Source organism: Pelodiscus sinensis, chromosome 1, assembly GCF_049634645.1.
Source record: "Pelodiscus sinensis isolate JC-2024 chromosome 1, ASM4963464v1, whole genome shotgun sequence".
In the NCBI taxonomy this organism is placed as follows: domain Eukaryota; kingdom Metazoa; phylum Chordata; order Testudines; family Trionychidae; genus Pelodiscus; species Pelodiscus sinensis.
The window spans coordinates 99,753,789-99,773,322 of record NC_134711.1 but is presented as its reverse complement, the minus strand read 5'-3'; the positions used below and the strand labels follow the sequence as shown (position 1 = coordinate 99,773,322).

The following is a 19,534-nucleotide window of genomic DNA, read 5'->3' as shown; positions in this document are numbered from 1 at the left end:
TTAAAGTCAGCATATGGTTGTAAATTTTGAAAGAAATCCCAATCTTTCAAAATTATTTTTTTTTCTTTTGTGGATGTTAAAATTTAAAAGAAAAACAATATGGTAGCTATGGCCACTTTTTTTTCAGAATGGTTATTAGTTTAAATAAGGGTACATCTAGCACACTGTATACTGACTTTTTAAAAAATAACCAGATTCATTCATGTTTCACTAATTATTAAACTAATCTATTGCTGACCACATAAAAGGAGGCACTATTTTGCTTTGGTTCTGGTCTTACCAGTTGGGATGCTTTCAGAAAGTGGAGCTAGTGGGCTGCTATTCGACCCTGTGGTGATTGTGCTAAGGGGTCCCGCAAGGTTCCATCTTGTCCCCTATGCTGTTTAACATCTACATGAAGCTGCTGGGAGAGGTCATCAGGAGTTTTGGAAGACGGTGCCATCAATATGCAGATGACACCCAACTCTATTTCCCTGTGACATCAGAACCAGGTGTGGCAGTGACTGATCTAAACTGGTGTCTGGAGGTGGTGATGGTCTGGATGAAGTCAAACAAGCTGAAGTTGAATCTAGAGAAGATTGAGGTCCTGTGTATTAGGAGACCATCTGTTCGGGAATGTGGCGTGGTACCTGTTCTAGGTGGGGTTACTCTCCCCCTGAAAGAACAGGTACACAGTTTGGGGGGAGTCCTGGACCCTTTAACATTTGAGAACCAGATAGCTTCAGTGGCCAAGAGGGCTTTTGGGCAGCTTCGTCTGATCTGCCAGTTGCAACTATTCCTGAACAAGCATGACTTGGCCACAGTGTTCCATGGTCTTGTTACATTCTGACTGGATTACTGTAATGCGCTTTATATGTGGCTGCCTCTAAAGAGCCTTTGGAAACTTTAACTGGTCCAGAATGTGGCTGCTCGAGTTTTAACTAATACTCGTTATATGGAACACATTATGCCAGTGCTCTGGCAGCTGCACTGGCTTCCGGTATGTTTCCAGGTACAATTTAAGGTCTTGGGTATGACCTGTAAAGCCTTAAATGGGTTGAGTCTGGGGTATCTGAAGGACCGTCTTCTCCCATATGAACCTGCTCGGGGACTGAGGTCAGCTGGGGAGACTCTGCTCAGTGTTCCCCCACTTATGGAGATAAGATTAAAATCTACAGAGAACAGGGCCAACTCAGCTTTTGCTCCTAGGCTATGGAATTCTCTTCCTCGGGATATTCACATGGTGTCAACGTTAGCATTGTTTCAGTGTCAGGCTGACCCACCCTTTTTACTCGTGCTTTTATTGGTGTTTGAGTTTGTATGTGTGTGTTCCTTCTCTCGAGACACTTTTAGCAGGTTTTATGTCCTTCTGGGATCTCATATTTTAAATTTTTATATATATTTGTGTTGTGTTTTAAAAAATTTTGTAAGACGCCTTGAATATTTCAGAGAGAGAGGTGGAGTAAAAACATTTTAAATAAATAATAAAATAAATAAAATACAAGAACATAGACTCAAATACTGCTGAAAATTTATTAATTTTTTAAAAATTCTATCTATGGTAGCAATTAAACTCTTTTCTGTACTAGAACTCAGGGAAATGTAGAACTTTGGTAACTTGGAAATAAATGGACTATTCTGTGGTCTTAAATCAGCTTTGATTAAAACACCACATACTTAGTTTAAACTGGGGAGATACTGTTTATATTATTCATCTCACCTATATTCCAGAGCTATGTTAACCTGGCTTCTGAGATGTGGGAGAAGGTAAAGATACCATATTGATTCCTCTGCACTCAAAAGTTAGCAGACCTATTTTATTTTAATGTAAGTAGTGGCCACTTTCCACTAAGAGAACATCTATAAATTGTAGATGAAGGGTTAACAAGTGATGCTTTAAAAACTGAGTAATCAATTGTAAGAGTCCATAATCTATTATACATATGTCTGTAATGTATTTAACTTCTGTTAATTATTTATTAACCATTTATGTTAAGGGGCACTGTTTATAAATTGCGTATCATGCTTTCAATATAATATCATTATACATAGTAAACCAACAAAACCACAGAAAGTCAGTGAATATTAACTGGATCAGATGAGTTCACTTCTACAGAAGATTTTGGAATACTTTTGTTGCTGGCATCAGGGTGAATACTGAGTTTTAATATTAGTAGGCCTGTCAAATGATGAAAAAATAATTGTGACTAATGGTGCAATTAAAAAAAATCATGATTCATTGCATTGTTAATAGAATACCATTTATTCAAATGTTTTTATTTTTCTATATTTTCAAATATTGATTTCAATTACAATGTAGACTACAAAGTATAAAGTGCTCACTTTATCTATTTTTATTACAAATATTTGCACTGGAAAAAAAATGACATTTTTCAATTCATTTCATACTAGTACTGTAGTGCAATCTTATCATGAAAGTTGAACTTACAAATGGAGAATTATGTACAAAAATCCATGCATTGTTTTATTTTTAATGTAAAACTTTAAACAAGTTTGCTCGGTCCTATTTTTTGTTCAGCCAATTGATCGGACAAACAAGTTTGTTTGTTTATAGAGAGAATATCTCCCACTTCTTGTCATAATGTCTCCTGAAAGTGAGAATAGGTATTCACATGGCACTGTTGTAGCCAGTGTTGCAAGGTATTTACATATCAGATGCACCAAAGATTCATGATTCTTTGGTGGGCCACCATTCCAGAGGACATAAGTTCATGGTGATGACGGATTTTGCTCTATAAGAATCAAAAGTAGTATGGACTGATGCATGTTCATTTTTATCATCTAAATTAGATGATAAAAGGTTGATTTTCTTTCTTGATGGTTTGGGTTCTATAGTTTCCATAGTGGAGTGTTACTCTTTTAAGGCTTCTGAAAGTATGCTCCATACCTCTGCCCTCTCAGATTTTGGAAGGCACTTCAGATTCTTAAAGCATGTAGCTTTTTTAGAAATCTCACATCTGTACTTTTTGTGTTTTTGCCTAATCTGCACTGAAAGTGTTTTTAAAATGAACAACGTGCTGGATCATCATCTGAGACTACTATAACATGAATGTTATAGTATGTAGGTAAAACATGGAGACGTACAATTCTCCCCTCTAGTTCAGTCACAAATTTAATTAATATATTTTTAACAAGCAACATCAGCATGGAAATGTGTCCTCTGGAATGGTGGTTTAACCATAAAGGGGCATACAAATGTTTAGCATATTTAATACATAAGTATATTGCAATGCCAGCTACAAAAGCCCCAAGCAAATGCCTGTTCTCACTTTCAGGTGAAATTGTATACAAGAAGTAGACAGCATTATCTCCCACAAATGTAAACACACTTGCTTGTTTTAGCAGTTGGCTGAACAAGAAGTAGAACTGAATGGACTTGTAGGCTCTAAAGTTTTGCACTGTTTTATTTCTAAATGTTGTTTGTAAATTGCAGTTTCATGATCGATTGCACCAGTGTTTCCCAAACTATGAGCCGCGGCCCGGTACCAGGCCGCGGGATAAAAATACTGGGCCTCAGCATGCCTGGTGGATGCCGGCAGGGCCGGCCTTAGGCCAATTCGGGCCCCATGCCCCTGAACCCGGAAGTGCCAGCAAGTTACAGAGCCGGGGGCCCTGCTCCACTGATATGTGGAGCTGGTCTCTCCCCCGGCTCTGCCTGGCGCTGCCCCCCCCCCCCCCCGCGCGTCCTCCCACCCTGTCCCCAGAGCGTCCCTGCCGTGCGCAGCTCCTCCTCAACGCCTGCTGCTACCCATGAGCGGCGTTGCACGTGGGCAGGGAGGATGCCCGGATGTAACGTGATGTCACGTCCCGGGATTTTAAAAGTCTTCGGAGGCACGTGGCGGGGCCACGCTGCCTCCGGGTTCAGCCTCCGGGGTCTGAGCGTGGCCTCTGGCCCCACAATGTAGAAGGCAGAAGGTAGGGAACAGGCTTGGGCGGAGGCGAGGAGGCGGCAGCGGGCTTGCGTGGAGGGGGAGGAGTGGAAGGGGAAGGCACCAAGGGACAGGGTGCAGGAGAGAGAGAGACGAATGCCAGGGGGCCAAGTGCAGACAATGAGGGAAAGGATAGGAGTGGAGGTGTCAGTGGGACGGGGGACAGGGTGAGGCTGGGAGAGGAGAGGAGAGTGGAAGGGCATTGGGGGCTGGAGGAGGAGGTGCTGGGAGAAGGCTTGAAAAAGTGTGGCATGAGCGAAGTGGGGATGGAGCACGTCGTGTGAGGGCACAGAGGGACAGGAGGGGATGAGGCAGACAGTGCTGAGGGGGTGGGTATCAGGGAAAGAGAGGGCAAAGGGGGCAGGGGCAGTAAGAGATTTGGGAGGCACCAGGAGGGTGCAGGGCTAAGGGAAGGTGCAGGTGCTAGGGGATTCTGGGGTGAGGAGGAGGAGAGAGATGGCCACCAGAAGTAGCACGGGACGGGGGAATCAGAGCAGGCCGGGGAGATTGGGGGCCGGTGGAAGCAGGGCTGCTGGGGGTGCGAGGTTGGGGGCAGGGAACTGGCCGGGGAAGTTGGGGTTGGGGGAAAAGAAGCGGCCGCCGAAAGGAGGGCTGGATGTGGGCAGCGGGGCTGGCCAAGCGAGATTGGGAGGAGAAGCGGTGGGACCTGGCTGCTCGGGAGGGGGCTGGGGGAAGTGGGGCTGGCCAGAGGCGCAGCGGGGGGAACGGGGGAGGAATGAATTGGCCTGCGGGAAGTGGGACTGACCCGGCCATATGTAGATCTTGGGATGCTGCCCCTGTTACCCCTCCCTCCCGCAAAGCACAAAGCATGAGTTAGTCCAGCCCGGGGATTCTATTATGTTCGTCTGCCCGCCCCTCCCCTTCCCCTCCCCTCCCCCTTCTCCCTCCCCCCAGTAGTTGCGAACTGTCTGGCTGGTAGACACACTCATGCAGCCTGAGCACATTTACCAGCCAGGCAGTTCAAAACTACAAACTGATACATCTAGTAATAATACAACTTACCTAATGAGAAAATACCAGACATGTTATATGTCTGGTATTTTCTCAGTTTGTTTTTTATGTGTTTATATTTTTGGGCTGCAAAAAGCAGTATTGGGGGGAAAAAAAAGGGTTCCAACTAAAGTAAAATGTTTGGGAAACCCTGGTCTAATCAGCTTTCTATCTGTCTTACAGTCCATTTATCCAATCCATATTCCTTAACTTGCTGGCAAGAATATTGTGGGTGACCATATCAAAAGCTTTGCTAAAGCTGGCACTGGGGGTTTTGGGAGGACCAGAAACAACTTATTTGAATAGTCAACATTACGGTCCTCCAAAAGTTCATGAATGGATTTACTGGTCCCTGTGTCAAAAAGTTTGGGAACCACTTGATTGCACTACAATGTTTGTATGAGGTGAATTGAAAAATTATCATTTTACAGTGCAAATATTTGTAATAAAAATAAAGTGAGTAGTGTACACTTTGCATTGTGTTGTAATTAAAATCAATTTGAAAATGTAAAAAAATCCAAAAATATATAGTACATTTTATCTGATATTCCATTGTTTAACAGTGCAATTAAAACTCTGATTAATTTTTTAAATTGTGATTTTTTTTAATTTGTTAGAGTTATCTGCATTTAATCATCAGCCTAAAATATTAGTTTATTAAAAGTAATACCAATTGTGACATGGTTAGAAAACTCACCCAATGAAGCATAAAACTATTTAAATGTTAATGTATTTGAAAATCTTTCTACAAATAGCCATAGGTCACCATATTCTAAGGTAGCCATTCACTATTAGTGAGACTGCTACCTCTAACAAAAGCATAACAAATGCTAAGTTTTGGCTTATGCTTTATTTTCAAGTACAGTGAAATATTTCACCATTTTATTTAAAAAATTGGGTTTTCATAACATTAATTCAAGTCTCAGTCTTCACACCAAGTCACATTTGGTGAACTAAAGTTGTGGTTACTCTTAATTTGATTTCAATCTGATTGATCAGTTTAGCTTACACTGGTAAATGTACAGATGCAAAGTAAACAGATGTAAACAGTTTTAATCAGATGTTATGCTCCTGCAGGGTTTGACTGGCTTAATCAAATCACTTTTTTAAACAGATTTTAGTTAAGTGAGCACAACTTGTGTGTTTAGACAAAACCTTAATGGTAAATGGAACTATCCTTGCAGGCTACAAAATAGCACTACACAAATATTCTTGATTAATGAAAGGAGCCATGTGTAAGGTTCACTTACTGGTATCATCCTTAAATGGTTTTTAATTCAATAATTATTTTAATATACAGGGGATTTTAATCCTACACTAACTGTAAGTTTCAATGCAGCTTTACCTATGGAGTCATTAAGAATCCCTCTTAACAGAATCATGATCTAACTTTAAAAAAGGTGCATATACTGGACCTTTAAAAATTGCTCATACAGCTGTTTGATTGTTTTCAGTCTCTGACTCTGAACTATTCTTGCCTGTTGAAAAACCTTCTGTTGCTGGCGAAACATATTCTAAAGCACAAAGAAGAGTCATGTTAATTAACAGGCAATGGTTGGGTCCATGCTGTCAATGTTCAGAAGCATTAAGTTCCTCCTTCACTGGAAATCCATGTTCTAAAATCTCTAACATGGATCTCTGGTAGAAAGGCAGATAGCAAAGAAACAGAATATGTTGTCCATATGTATTCTCTTGGTCTATGTTACTGGCAGGGAACAGGACAACTTGCAAACAGAGAAACACAATATCTTCCAAGTAATCTGAACTGGTGCAATGTGCTCCCAGGCTATGTCTACACTGACGCGATCTTGCGGCAGAGATATGCAAATGAGGCTAAGCGTGGAATATCGCTGAGCCTCATTTGCATGCCTAATGAGCCGCCATTTTGGTGGAAGAGGCACTTGCGCTAGAAGGAGCTGTCTACACTGCCCCTTCTTGCGCAAGAAAAGCCCTCTTGCACAATGCCGCTACGCTGATTATTTTCATTGTGCAAGAGGACTTTTCTTGCGCAAGAAGGGGCAGTGTAGACAGCTCCTTCTAGCGCAAGAGCCTCTTCCGCAAAATGGCGGCTCATTAGGTATGCAAATGAGGCTTAGCAATATTCCATTCTTAGCCTCATTTGCATACTTCTGGCGCAACAACCTGCCAGTGTAGACATAGCCTTAGAGTAATTGTGTCCCTCTGCCATTATATAGCTTTCTTCTCCCAATATTACGGAGACCTGTTCTCATTCTCTGGTCCCAGTGAACATAATCAGGTGTAAATGCTGTAATTCCCCACTGTCATCCTATACTACACATACTTGGCATTGCTTACCTATTCCTATCCCAATTCTAATATGTCTAGTGATTTGGGTGGAAACTTGCCCATGTATGATAGGACATTTAGGATCTGCTCTTATCTTCCATGGGAACATTGCTTCTCTACACTGAGTCTGCATGTTGCTCCTGCAACTTGAGGAACATTTACCTCTATATTGATCAAGTTAGATAGAGACACTACAACATCAGATAGTCTTTATCATCTTTTCATTTTGTAATATATCTAATCATTTGAATAAACATTTCACACTTGGGAAGTCCTGAAAACTTTTGAGAGAGAGAGTCCCCCACACCATGTTTTGACTGAAATTCATCTCATGTGTGTTTATGCCTGTTGGAAGTTGCTGTCTAACAATTAGCACTTGCAATATAAAACCAACTTATCAGTTGTCAGGATGGAAACACACCGCTAGTTTTTCTTCCTGTTCCTCTGCTTTCTGCACATCAATATCCCATTGTTGAAATAAAGTCAGGAACTGCTGGGAATACTCATGGTTGAGCTTCTGCCTATAAATACATCACAGTGCCATTTAGCTTTTATTGTCCACTTATGAAAAGTGCTATATGTGATTATTCCCATTTTATAGGTGAAGAAACATGTCTCAGTTGGCCTGGTCATTACAATTGTAGAGCCACTAATGCCAGAAGAAATGAACTTTTAAAACGGTTTTTTTTAGAAATAATACTTTTTACATAGTACTAGAAGAACTGCTCAAATGTGGATTTCCTTTAGCGGAAAGCTTGGAAGTGGGAAGGAAAGCAGAGAAAGTTCTATTTTCTTGAAGGTATGGGGCTTGCATACTTCCTCTGTCAATATGTAGGGAATGGCACAAAAGAACTAAGCAACCGTTGCTTATTAAAATAGTGAAATATGGCCCTACAAAAAGTTTGTAATCAATTTGAAAAATGAACATAGACATTTGTTTATGGGTAAACTAATGTCATTTAAAAGAATGTATGAGCAAAGACCACTTAAATACAATTTGCAGATCAATATCCAAATCAGAGGAAACACTATCAGAGATATCCAACTTGTTCCAGATTTTTGAGGGATGTTTATGAAAAAAATGAGGGCGGTTGCTTGGTGCAGTGGCAAGTGCCAAAGGTGCAAAGTCAATACAAGCGGGTGGGGGGGGGGGGGATAGCCTGAGGTTTGACTGCTTGCCGTGTATTTTCAATGCATTCTTGTGTATGTTACAATTACCATGACTTTTGTGTCTCCTTCCCTGCCCCCACAAAAACTGGGGCCTTTCTGTCCCTCTCCTCCGCCCCCTCCCCCCCCCAATCTATTGCTGGAATCACAGAACACTAGAACTGGAAGAGATCTCGAGAGGTTGAGTCCAGTGCCCTGCCCTCATGGCAGGACCCAGTACCATCTAGACCTCTCTGATAGATGTCTATCTAACCTGCTCTTAAAGAGGCATGACTCCCAGAGACCTCCCCCAAACAAGGAGAAATAGAGGATGGGCACTAGGAAAGTTGTCTCCTGCCAACAAAGCATGATATGGACAGCACTTATGATGTAACTGACAGTAACTTAAGTGTCTTTTTCTCACCCGAGTAACAAGAAGTTACATCAACTTAAGTGACAGTGCAAACCAGCCTCATGAGTGAGTTATGTTAGTTCTTCCAAATGAGTATCAATAAAATATTTGTATCATATTGTTAAATATTCTGTATATGATACATATTTTATATGTGCCTGAATTTTAAATATTTTACTAGTACTATTTGCCTTTAAGGCTTGTATTTGTGAGTAATTAAACCTGACTGAGGGGCAAAGAAAAATAATGAATAGATAGTTTAAAAAATCTAATACTCAAGATTACCCAAGCTTAGTTTTTAATACATAAAACTTATAATACTTTTAAGTTTTTACAAAGCATTTAACTTTTTAAAAAACCAAACAATAAAAACGTAATAAAAATGTCTACTAAAATTTTTTCACTTTTAATGTAGAACAAAATTTTGACCAAAAATAAAAAATGATCTGTTTGCTTAGACAGTTTCAATTCACATTTCTCTTTCATAAAATGAATGAGATGTGTTACTCTATTGCGGCTGATTTAAACAAAGTAGACGTATCTAACCAGAAGTTTCAGCAGGATATCTCTTGAGGCCAAGTAGATAGGACACAATTCCCTGATGCTATGACAACAGATTCTGTGATCCAGAAAAACAAATTAAATAAATTTTTCCAGCAATAAGTGTAACTCTTACCTCTGTTCTTGCTGTGTTTTCCAAACATGTTCAATTTTCTGGTTACTGGTTTTAAGAGAAGCCTTAGTATACATTTCTAATCTTTTCCTCTTAGCTAAGAGAGCCTTGTTAATGTCAGCTGTATTTGAACAAATAATAATCAGAATGGTATTATGTATTGCAACAGACGTGCTATGCATTTTATTAGAAATTTAAAAATATTTTGCTATTGCTATTTTTAATATAACTCATGCTTTATTAAAGCTCACAAAGTTTTGTAATTGAAAAATTGATTGGATTATATGGGCTTCTAACACTTACAATATTATTTATTGAAAAAGTACTTGCTAACATTGTTTTGGAAAAATACTTGTTAAAGTTACTTGGATTTAAGTAGCAATAAGATAAGTGAAAATGTGAGCCTACCAACAGTGTCAAAAACTGTTAAATGAATATAAGAGGTAAACCATGTGCCATCTTCAATCACACTAAATGGCCTTAAAAAGGATAGTTTGAGTAAACATAACTGTACAAATTATAGGTATACCCCAGCTTCAAGCCTGTAATAAGCACTTTGTTCCTTCTGCCATAAATTACTTCAAGGTTATATCAGATGATTTTTTTTTTGTCCATCTATTTTAGCTCAGACTGATGTCTCATTGCTAGCTCCATTCTTAACTATTATTCCTGTGCAGATGGCATTATCTTTCGCTCAACACACTTTCTGATATCTCCATATCTCATTGTTTTGCCTGTCTTTAGTCAACATTAGACTACATTAACTTCCTATTTAATCATTCAAAGACTGATGTCATCTTCCTGTGTAGATTGCTCTGACTAGCAGTGCTTTCTTATATTTACTTCCAAAATAAGAAATCTTAGTCACTTTTCAATAGTTAATTCACAGACAAGGGAGGTCTATAAGATCCCCTTCCACTTTGAGGCTCGCATACAAAAGATATTTATTCTGTAAGATATTTATTTTTGATATCAAATTATTACTCAACCAATTGTTGAGTAGATAAGTAATCTTGTCTTTCCTGTCTTCTTTTCCCACTGCTTTTTGGCCCTATGGTATACCATGTATTAATTTGCTCCTTAACTGTGACGAAAAAAAGAAAGATGAGAGGAATAGGTTTTTCCCTTATACTGCTCTTCCACTCTGAAATTTTCTCCCCTTCCCCTCTCCTCCCCCCCAAAGCTGCATAATTTTTTGCCAAATTTTTTCTTAAAAATCTTCCTTTCTGCTTTAGACTGTGATGGGTATCCACTCATGTATCCTTGTATTCTCTCTTCTTTAATAATTAGTCTATACAAATACTTGTATCTTCACTATGTATACATTTTAGCACCATGGTCACCAACCCGTGGATCGCGATCGACTGGTCAATCGCGAGGTGTTCGGGAAACCCCGCCCCTCATTTTCCCCCCACCCCCGAGAAGCCCCACTACCTACCTCTAGTGTAGTGCCGGCTTCCCACGGGGTGGACGGAAGTCCTCTCTGAAGCCCGCGTCACTTCCGGGGGTTCCGGAAGTGCGCGGGCTGCTCCCCCTCCCACAGCTCTGTTGCGTGCTGGGGGAGTGGGCGTTGGCCCTAGAGGAGGAGTGCGGGGGCTTCCCTGCACTGCCGGCGCTGGAGGGGTGAGTTGAGCGCAGGGGTTTCCCTGCGCCGAGGGAGAGGGAGTCAGCCCCGGGGTTTGGCCGCGCTGCGGGAGGGGAGGGAGTTGGCTGGGCCACGCCGTGCCGCGGGAGGGGGGTTTGGCCCCGGGGCAGGTGCCCGCGGGAGTTGGCCACGCTGCACTGCGGGAGGAGGGTTTGGCCCTGGAGCAGGTGCCCGCGGGGGTTGGCCGCGCCATGGGAGGGGGGCTGGCCCTGGGGCAGGTGCCCGCGGGGGTTGGCCGCGCCGTGGAAGGGGGGCTTGGACCCGGGGCAGGTGCCCGCGGGGGTTAGCCTCAGGGTTTCCTGAGGGAGGGGCCGAGGAGGCATGTGCTGGCTTCCCTTGGGGGGCAGGGGGTGAGAGAATCCTGGGAGGAGGCAGATGCAGGGGACTTTGCTGCCACTGGCACCCTGCCCCCACTTCCCAGACTCCACTCCCCTATCCCCAGCAATAGAATTCCGTCCCCACTCCCCAAACTCTGTCCCCACTCCCCTGTCCCCATTCCCGTCCCCACTGGCACTCTGTCCCCTCTGCAGAACCCTGTCCTCTGCCCTCCCAGCACCCTGTTCCCTCTCCCCTGCCCCCAGCCGCAGAACTCTGTCCCCACAAAATGTATAATTATAAATGCTTCATTTTAGATATAAATAGCATTAATAAAAAACAGACCATTTATTTCATAACTATAAACACGTGATTTTAATTTTATATATCGCATAATTTAAAAATAAAGTGTTTATCAGAGTGTGTAAGTAAGGGCTGGGGATAGCAAGTGATGGACAGGAGGAGAATAGAGAGGGCGGGGCTTCAAGAAAGGGGCGGAGCTTCAAAGAAGGGGCGGAGCGGTAGATCTTCGCCTGTTCTGAGATTTAAAAAGTAATCTTTGGTGTAAAAAGGTTGGAGACCACTGTTTTAGCACTTGTATTGTTCCATTTATATATGTCAGTTTTCACCTTCTGGAATGTGGCGGTAATCCAATGCTACAAAGAGTGATCATTTTACTCTCTCTCACATCAAACTTTTTATCATTTTAATAAAGTTGTTATTATAAAAACAAGTTAGACTCTATACTTCCGATGTGGTTACTTAAACATTAATATTTCTTAATTCAATACTGCATGAATAATATTTTAAAATATACTTACCTCCAAATCGTTCCAACATAGTTTGTACTTCGCCCCTACAAAATATTGTTTAAATTACTTGATGTGACTATTTTTGTATAAATTACAATGAAATTAAAAGCAGTGTATATACCTTAAAGTTTAACTATATAGTTTAAATATATAACTTTTATATTATTTGTTACAGTTGACAAAATTATCACTGTTGTACAAGACAGAAAATTACAGCAATCCTTGTGCTGAGGAACTTACAAACTAAAATAAATACACATGCACATGACATGGGATGCATCAGAAAATCCAGACATAGACTTGCATGATTTTTATTAACTAACTTCCTGAGGACAGCAAGGGAGTATTCAATCTGTAAGGGGGAAGGAGGAAAAGAGGATAAACCGGTAAATCGACATTGGGAGAATTCTACATCTGAGGATGATGAGAGGCATGGGAAAAGAGAACTGCAACAACGTGGTTGGCATCACTGCAGGGGTGTTGATACAAGATAAGGTGCAATAAGTAGATTGAAATGGATTTGTATATCACTTTTAAGGAAATAAGATTAAACCAGTATGTGTGTCAGTGAGGAAATAGCAGAGAGATTAAATAAGGGTACAGCATTCTGGGCAACAGGAAAGAAACATATCTCTTTTTTACGGCATCTTATCTGTAAAGTACCGTTTTCTTTGTGCTATAGAAGAAACGGTTTCTATCTCAATCCCCCAATCTTCACAGACTGGAATCTACTATCACTAAGACTTACTCCAACTCTGTATATTTTCAAACATAAGCCTCAAAAGGCTGACTTTACTTATATCTTTTCAGGTAATAATGGACACATTTAATTTTTGAAGCATGACTGTCATTCTCAAGAAAAATAAGAAGTGGTGAAGAAATTGAGCAAAATGATATAACTGTTTAGGATGGAACTCAAACTACCTTTGGGAGTAAACAAGGATTTTGAGAAGTCACAAAACAAATATTAATAAGTTTTTTTAGCCGATGATCACATGCCAACTTTTGGATATTTTAATATAAAACATATAGAAGTTGTCCTTTTCTTATACATAACTGTAGTCAGGACTACTTTACCAATATATTACTAATAGATTTTACTTTAAAAAAATCTGAATAGAATCTACTAGGAAAAAATAGGGACATTAAATTTCAGTGATTAATATGTATATGGATTTTTTTCTTAATAAAAAGATTTTTAAGCAAATTACCCCACATCTTCTTCAACTACAGGATGAGGAGTCACTGAAGGTCTTTTTTTCCCATGTTTATCAATTACTGGAGTGTCACCTTTATATATTAAAAACAAACAAAACAATTTACACTTACAAAACATTTTGCTGGAAATTATTTTACTTAAAGGGGTAATTACTTACTTATGCATAATTCTGCTTTCTTACAAGATTTGCATCATGAAGGATTTCCAGTCTTGGGTTTTAGCTCTCTAGAATGAACCATGTTGGAACTCCTCTAGCTCTTGGCTATCTGATGCACTGGAATCTGGCCACAAACCCCTCCCTCATGTTAGAGTTGAACTGTTTCTGCCTTGGTTCCCCTGTAACTGCTAAATCACTTCCTGAATGCTCAAGCAATAACAGCTTACAATAGGGGTGGGTAAAGGGACCTCCGCGGGCCAGATCCAGACTGCCAAGCCGGTGGATTGGGCCTGCGGCTGTCCTGTGGCTCCCACATCCCCAGGCCAATCAGACACTGGGGATGGGGGAGCACACAAAGTCTCCTCGCCCCCGCAAGAGCACACACTAGAGACACACACCGGCTGTTTTAAAACAGAGTCTGGGGGCAAGGAGTGCACTAAGTCTCTCACATCCTGTCCCTACCCTGCCAGGGGCGCACAGCAACTAGAGAGACACACCAGCTGCTGTGTGCTCTTGTAGGGGCGAGGAGACTTCATGTGCTCCCCCGCCCAGAAGCACTGATTGGCCTAGGAGCAGGGTGAGCATGCAAGTTCTCCTCCTGCTAGGCTCCTCGAGGGAACTGCCAGGTGTTTTAAAATAGCAAGAGCTGGCATTTCTCTCCTGGGGGGTAGGGCAGGGGAGGGAAGGGGAAGACTTCTTGTGCTCCCCCACCCCAGGTCAATCAGTGTGGGGGTCAATCTGTGTACAAGAAGTCTCCTGGCCCAAGGTCCCACCCCTTCCGGGATGGCTCAGGGCCACTTGAGAAATTTCTGAAAAGGCCCTCTTTTAAAAATTATTGCCCATCTCTGGCTTACAAAGAGAACATTTGCTAAAATTCATGACAATCATCTCAAAAGCGGAAACAATCTAAACCTTAAAAATAACCAAACAAAGCAGTCATGTAGCACTTTAAAGACTAACAAGATGGTTTCTTTGGTGATTAGCTTTTGTGGGGGCAGACCCACTTCTTCAGATCAGACTAACATGGCTACCTCTCTGTTACTTTTCAAAAATAGCTAATCACCTTAAACTGGAAATCTAAATTCTGAGGGGAAAAGAGGTGAGTAAATGGTAATACTGTGAAATTAGATCCTTATCAAGAATTAAAGCTAAATAACCATCCCTTCTTTAAAAAGGATTCCAAATACAGGCAGTCCCCGGGTTACGTACAAGATAGGGACTGTAGGTTTGTTCTTAAGTTGAATCTGTATGTAAGTCGGAACTGGCGTCAGCCGCTGCTGAAACTGATCAGTTTCAACCGCGGCTGAATCTGGATGCCAGTTCTGACTTACATACAGATTCAACTTAAGAAACCCAGGTGTCCGCAAGTCAGCTGCTGCTGAAACTGATCAGAGGCTGATTCCAGGAAGCCCAGAGCAGAGCAACTCTGCCTCGGGCTTCCTGTAGTCAACGCTGGTCAGTTTCACCAGCCTCTGACTTGGGGATGCCTGGGGCAGAGCAGCTGGGGTGCTGCTGGGTTGCTCCAGTAGCGCGGCTCCTCGGCGCTACTGGACCAACCCAGCAGCTCTGCCCCAGGCGTCCTGATTCAGCCGCTGCTGAAACTGACCAGCAGTGGCTGAATCAGGACGCCTGGGGCAGAGCAGCTGGGGTGCTGCTGGGTTGGTCCAGTAGCGCCCAGAGCGGCGCTGCGGGACCAACCGGCAGCACCCCAGCTGCTCTGCCACAGGCATCCGGAGAAAAGCCTGGTCTGCTGGGGGGGGGGGGGAGGGCGTACTAGCTGCGTGCCCCCCCCACCCAGCAGACCAGGGAGACGTGGGCGGTGGACCGAGACGCACCACGGTCCTGCCGCCCGGGTCCTCCGTGGCTTTGCTCCCCGTCTCCCTGGTCTGCTGGAGACCAGCAGACCAGGGAGACGGGGAGCAAAGCCACTGAGCACGCTGGCAGCAGGACAGCCCAGACGCGCTGCGGCTGTCCCGCTGCCGGCGTCCTCAGAGGCTTTGCTCCCTGTCTCCCTGGTCTGCTGGAGACCAGCAGACCAGGGAGATGGGGAGCAAACCCTTTTCGTAACTGCAGATCCGACATAAGTCGGATCCGCGTAACTCGGGGACTGCCTGTACACAGGATTTCCATTACTGGTCAGGAAGAAAAACACAACCTAACATCTCAAATATGAGACCGCAGCCCAAAATCTTCAGATTTTACTATCTCAAACTAATACTATAAATTATTTAATTGTGGGGAAAAAAAGGGAAAACCCAGGTCACGCCTGTTAAAAGACTGTATCAACCTTGTTTTTATTCAGCATCAGCAATGTCCACAATGAACAGTATTACAGGCAGTCCCTGGGTTACATGGATCCGACTTACATTGGATCCCTACTTACAAACGGGGTGAGGCAACCCCGCACTAGCTGCTTCCCCCCAGCAGGCCAGGGAGACGCGAAGCTAGCGCCCCTCCCCCCCCCAGCAGACCAGGGAGATGCGGAGCGCCTTTTCTCAGCAGACACCTCAGCTTGAGAATAAAGGACTGAGGAAGTGAGGTGTGGGAGAATAAAACTGAGCTCTGGAGAAATGTTTGGCTAGAGTTTCCCCTACAATATGTACCAGTTCCGACTTACATACAAATTCAACTTAAGAACAAACCTACAGTCCCTATCTTGTACGTAACCCGGGGACTGCCTGTACTAATCTTTCAGTAACTTTAAACATATATAGAGACGCACACTTCATAAAACTTGATGAAAATTCTTTCAGTGGACATACTGCACCTTCCCTAATATCTTCCTCTGATCCACTCAAGTTTTTCTTTTCCTCTTCCTGAAAGTCATAGGCACTTATGGCTTGATCTTCCTGTACTGATTTGCCAGCTTTCCCTGCATGCTTTCTTCCAGGTGGTGCCATAATCAGAGGCTTTTTCTCTACTGTAACAAACATACTGTATTTGTTAACCACCTCCTCCCATGATTTTTAAAGAGTAAAATTCCAGTGATTCCTCCTGAAAATATGGAATATAAAACCTCAAGCCTATGTATTTTCATTTTCTGAATTACTTTAATTTGTAGCTATGCTTTGTAGACTCAGTTTCCAGTAGTTTGCATAAAGGAATACAATCGTATTTTTTAAATATTGATAGTGCTCCTGTAAATATATGGCATTAATTTAATTACTTAAGGCATTAGAGTTATGTACTCCTTTGTACAATAGTTAAAATAAATGTTTAAAATGACATATTTTGAAGAAAAGTTAAATATTGTTAAAAGTATGTGTATGCTAAAATGACATCAAATACTTTGATCAATGCTCCCTGTTCAAGAAAATTACACATATGTAAAATGTGTTTGAGTGCATGGCTGACTAAAGTACTAAATTACATCAGCAGAATTTGGCTGTGGAGGTATTCTAGCCAACAGAAGTGATTTTCAAGTGTCCCTTTGGTGTACTTCTGTGAATGTGTTATAGTGATTTATAATTTTAAAAATTCCTTCAAAATGAAGTCAAGCTACTTGAGGTGAAGAAAGATGAAACAGGGAAAATAAAAAGTAGTCTTAGAGTAGCCCTTTTCCCAAATGTGACTACAGAAGGAAAAGTGTAACCAAGTCAGTGAGTTGCTAAATGTGAGTTGGAAAATTATCAACAGATAATTTTGATAACAAAACTTTTTTCCTCTGAGAAGAAAATACATCAGCCTAGAGCAATGACAATCTAAATGAGATCTTAAGTAAAAGATACAGTATCTATAAATTATATTTACACAATACCCTCTATCTCAAAGTATTGAATAAACAAACTGACATACACTGTTATGCTCATGTACAGACCAATTTTAAAAAGATGATTCTATCCACCCACCCCAAACTACCACACCACTGCATATTTCAAGACTCCACGAACAAGAAAACTGTAAATCAACTGCCATATAACTAAATTAACAAACCACTATTCCCTTCACTCCAACCCTCTCTGAATTCTCATTAAGGATTAGTTCACCTCAAGGTTCTGATACAATTCCCAATGGCTTCAAAGGAGGTCTATTCCTCAAATGCTTCTCTGTTAAGGTCAACACTTAACAGGTCTTGCAAGAAGTAGGCATGTAAATACTAATAAAATGCATATATTAAATTTGAAAATTACCCTTTTTAAATAAAGGGAAATAAAAGTAAAAAATCATATGTTCATGCATACGAAGATTGAACAGTCAAAAGTTTAGGTTTTCACAGAAAATTTTACAAATACAGAACCTTATACTTCTATTTTTTCAGTTCCTTTTATATCTTGTTATACTTTCAATTGAAAAATTTGTACCATAAAATAAATGGACAGTATGTGCAACATGGCCAAATTATACTGCTATAGGAAACTTCAGTTTGAAGATCAAACTTTGTATGCTTATGAATCAAGTTCTAATTAGGGATGTTAACATGTAATTAAGTAACCATTTAACTGCTGAAAAATTCAGCAGTTAACACACAGGGAGGCAGTCCGACCCAAGATGCTGCCTCTGCATCTTCATGTGTACTCAGAGCCTGTGTGTAACTGTGAACGTTAACCAATGATCCCAGGGTCACTGATTAACCATTTACACCATTACACTTTCACATCCCTAATTTCTATATAATGTTTTGTTTTTTAAAAAATACATTAATGTATGATTTTTTAAAAAAACTTCCTAACATGAGATTGCCAGTTTTGGTTGACTGTATACATGGAGGTTTCATCACGACATAATTTTAATTTTAATTCCTGGAGACTCGAGGGAAATCTTTTGGAGTTGATAAGCCTATCCCCTGAAAGAAACCCCGAAAACTTTCGGACAAATCTAGAAATCCTGTCGTCTGGCTTTCAGGTGCTCATGGTGACATAGGCTCCAAGTTGTGCAGGTGTGGTGCCAAAAACCTGGTCAGCTTTCACAGGCTAACTTTGGGAATTGTGTGTGTGTGTGTGTGTGGGGGGGGGAATTGTGTGTGTGTGTGGGGGGGAATTGTGTGTGTGTGGGGGGGAATTGTGTGTGTGTGTGTGTGGGGGGGGGTTCGTCAGTCAGGGTGCCTATGTAGTACTTTGTGCTGAACTTCTCCCTGCCTCCCACGAAAGCAGTGAGTCAGTGGCTAGGCAGCCGGCCAAAACTGGACCCTGCCAGCTGCATGTGAATGGACATTTTAAAAACAATCTTTTTATTGACTTATTTTCTCTGGACTTTGCCTGGACTCTAAGTTTGCACCTTGGCCACAGAGAACTAGCTAACCCCGAGCTTAATGCAACCCAGGTCCCCTCCACGGCCCCCCCGCGCGTGACACACTCACTGATCCAAGGGAGGGTGACGTTAGAACTTTTTTCTCGCAGATCGTTCTGCACCCCCGCCCCCACACGCAGCTCGCTCTTGCTAATGTCCGGCGCAGGGCGGCGTGCGATTTCCGCCCCCTCCCCTCACAGGGCGCCCAGCGCGCGGCGGTCGTGGCGCTGCCGCAGCGGGGCCTGTAGCCGCGAGAACGCGCGCTCCGGCCCCGCGCCTCGCAGTCCCAAAGCAGCACCCAACGCCCAACGCCCGGGCCCTGCCGAGAGCGCGCGCAGCCGAGTCCCCCCCCCCCCAGAGAGCGGCCCGAGGAGACCCCGCAGGAGGGCAACGTTTGTGGATTTCCCGCCTCCGATCCCCCCCACACACACACACGCGCGCGCGCGCTTCCCAAATGAACAACACCGAGCCCCTCCCCCTTCACGCACCTGAGCGATGAGCCTATAGCAGTGAGAGTAGGTACAAGCCAACAGCGGCAGCCCCCAGCAAAACCAGCCCCCCCAACCCCCCCGCTTACCTCCAGGCGCTGGGGCGCTTCACCCCACGTCGTTTATCTCCCGTCTCCAGTTACTCCCCGCCCCAGAGAAGCCCATCCTGGTGCTTCTCCCCCACCCCTTGACTC

General features: G+C 42.6%; 1 protein-coding gene across 4 annotated transcripts in view; it reads right to left on the bottom strand.

Moving 5' to 3' along the window:
• The window catches only part of SYCP3 (synaptonemal complex protein 3), a 20,303-nt gene extending 769 nt beyond the window's left edge, over nt 1–19,534 (bottom strand). Inside the window, exons 1-7 of one of the 4 annotated variants that reach the window (XM_075939167.1) lie at nt 19,430–19,530; nt 16,349–16,546; nt 13,462–13,540; nt 12,260–12,294; nt 9,482–9,599; nt 7,669–7,768; nt 6,356–6,454 (exon numbers count right to left, since the gene is read on the bottom strand). In XM_075939167.1, coding sequence (XP_075795282.1) covers nt 6,356–6,454; nt 7,669–7,768; nt 9,482–9,599; nt 12,260–12,294; nt 13,462–13,540; nt 16,349–16,526 — 609 coding nt within the window. In that variant the 5' untranslated portion in view covers nt 16,527–16,546; nt 19,430–19,530. Of the gene's footprint in view, nt 1–6,355; nt 6,455–7,668; nt 7,769–9,481; nt 9,600–12,259; nt 12,295–13,461; nt 13,541–16,348; nt 16,547–19,340; nt 19,360–19,429 lie in introns of those variants that run through there. The other 3 variants (XM_075939182.1, XM_075939172.1, XM_075939188.1) reach the window with 3 other exon arrangements.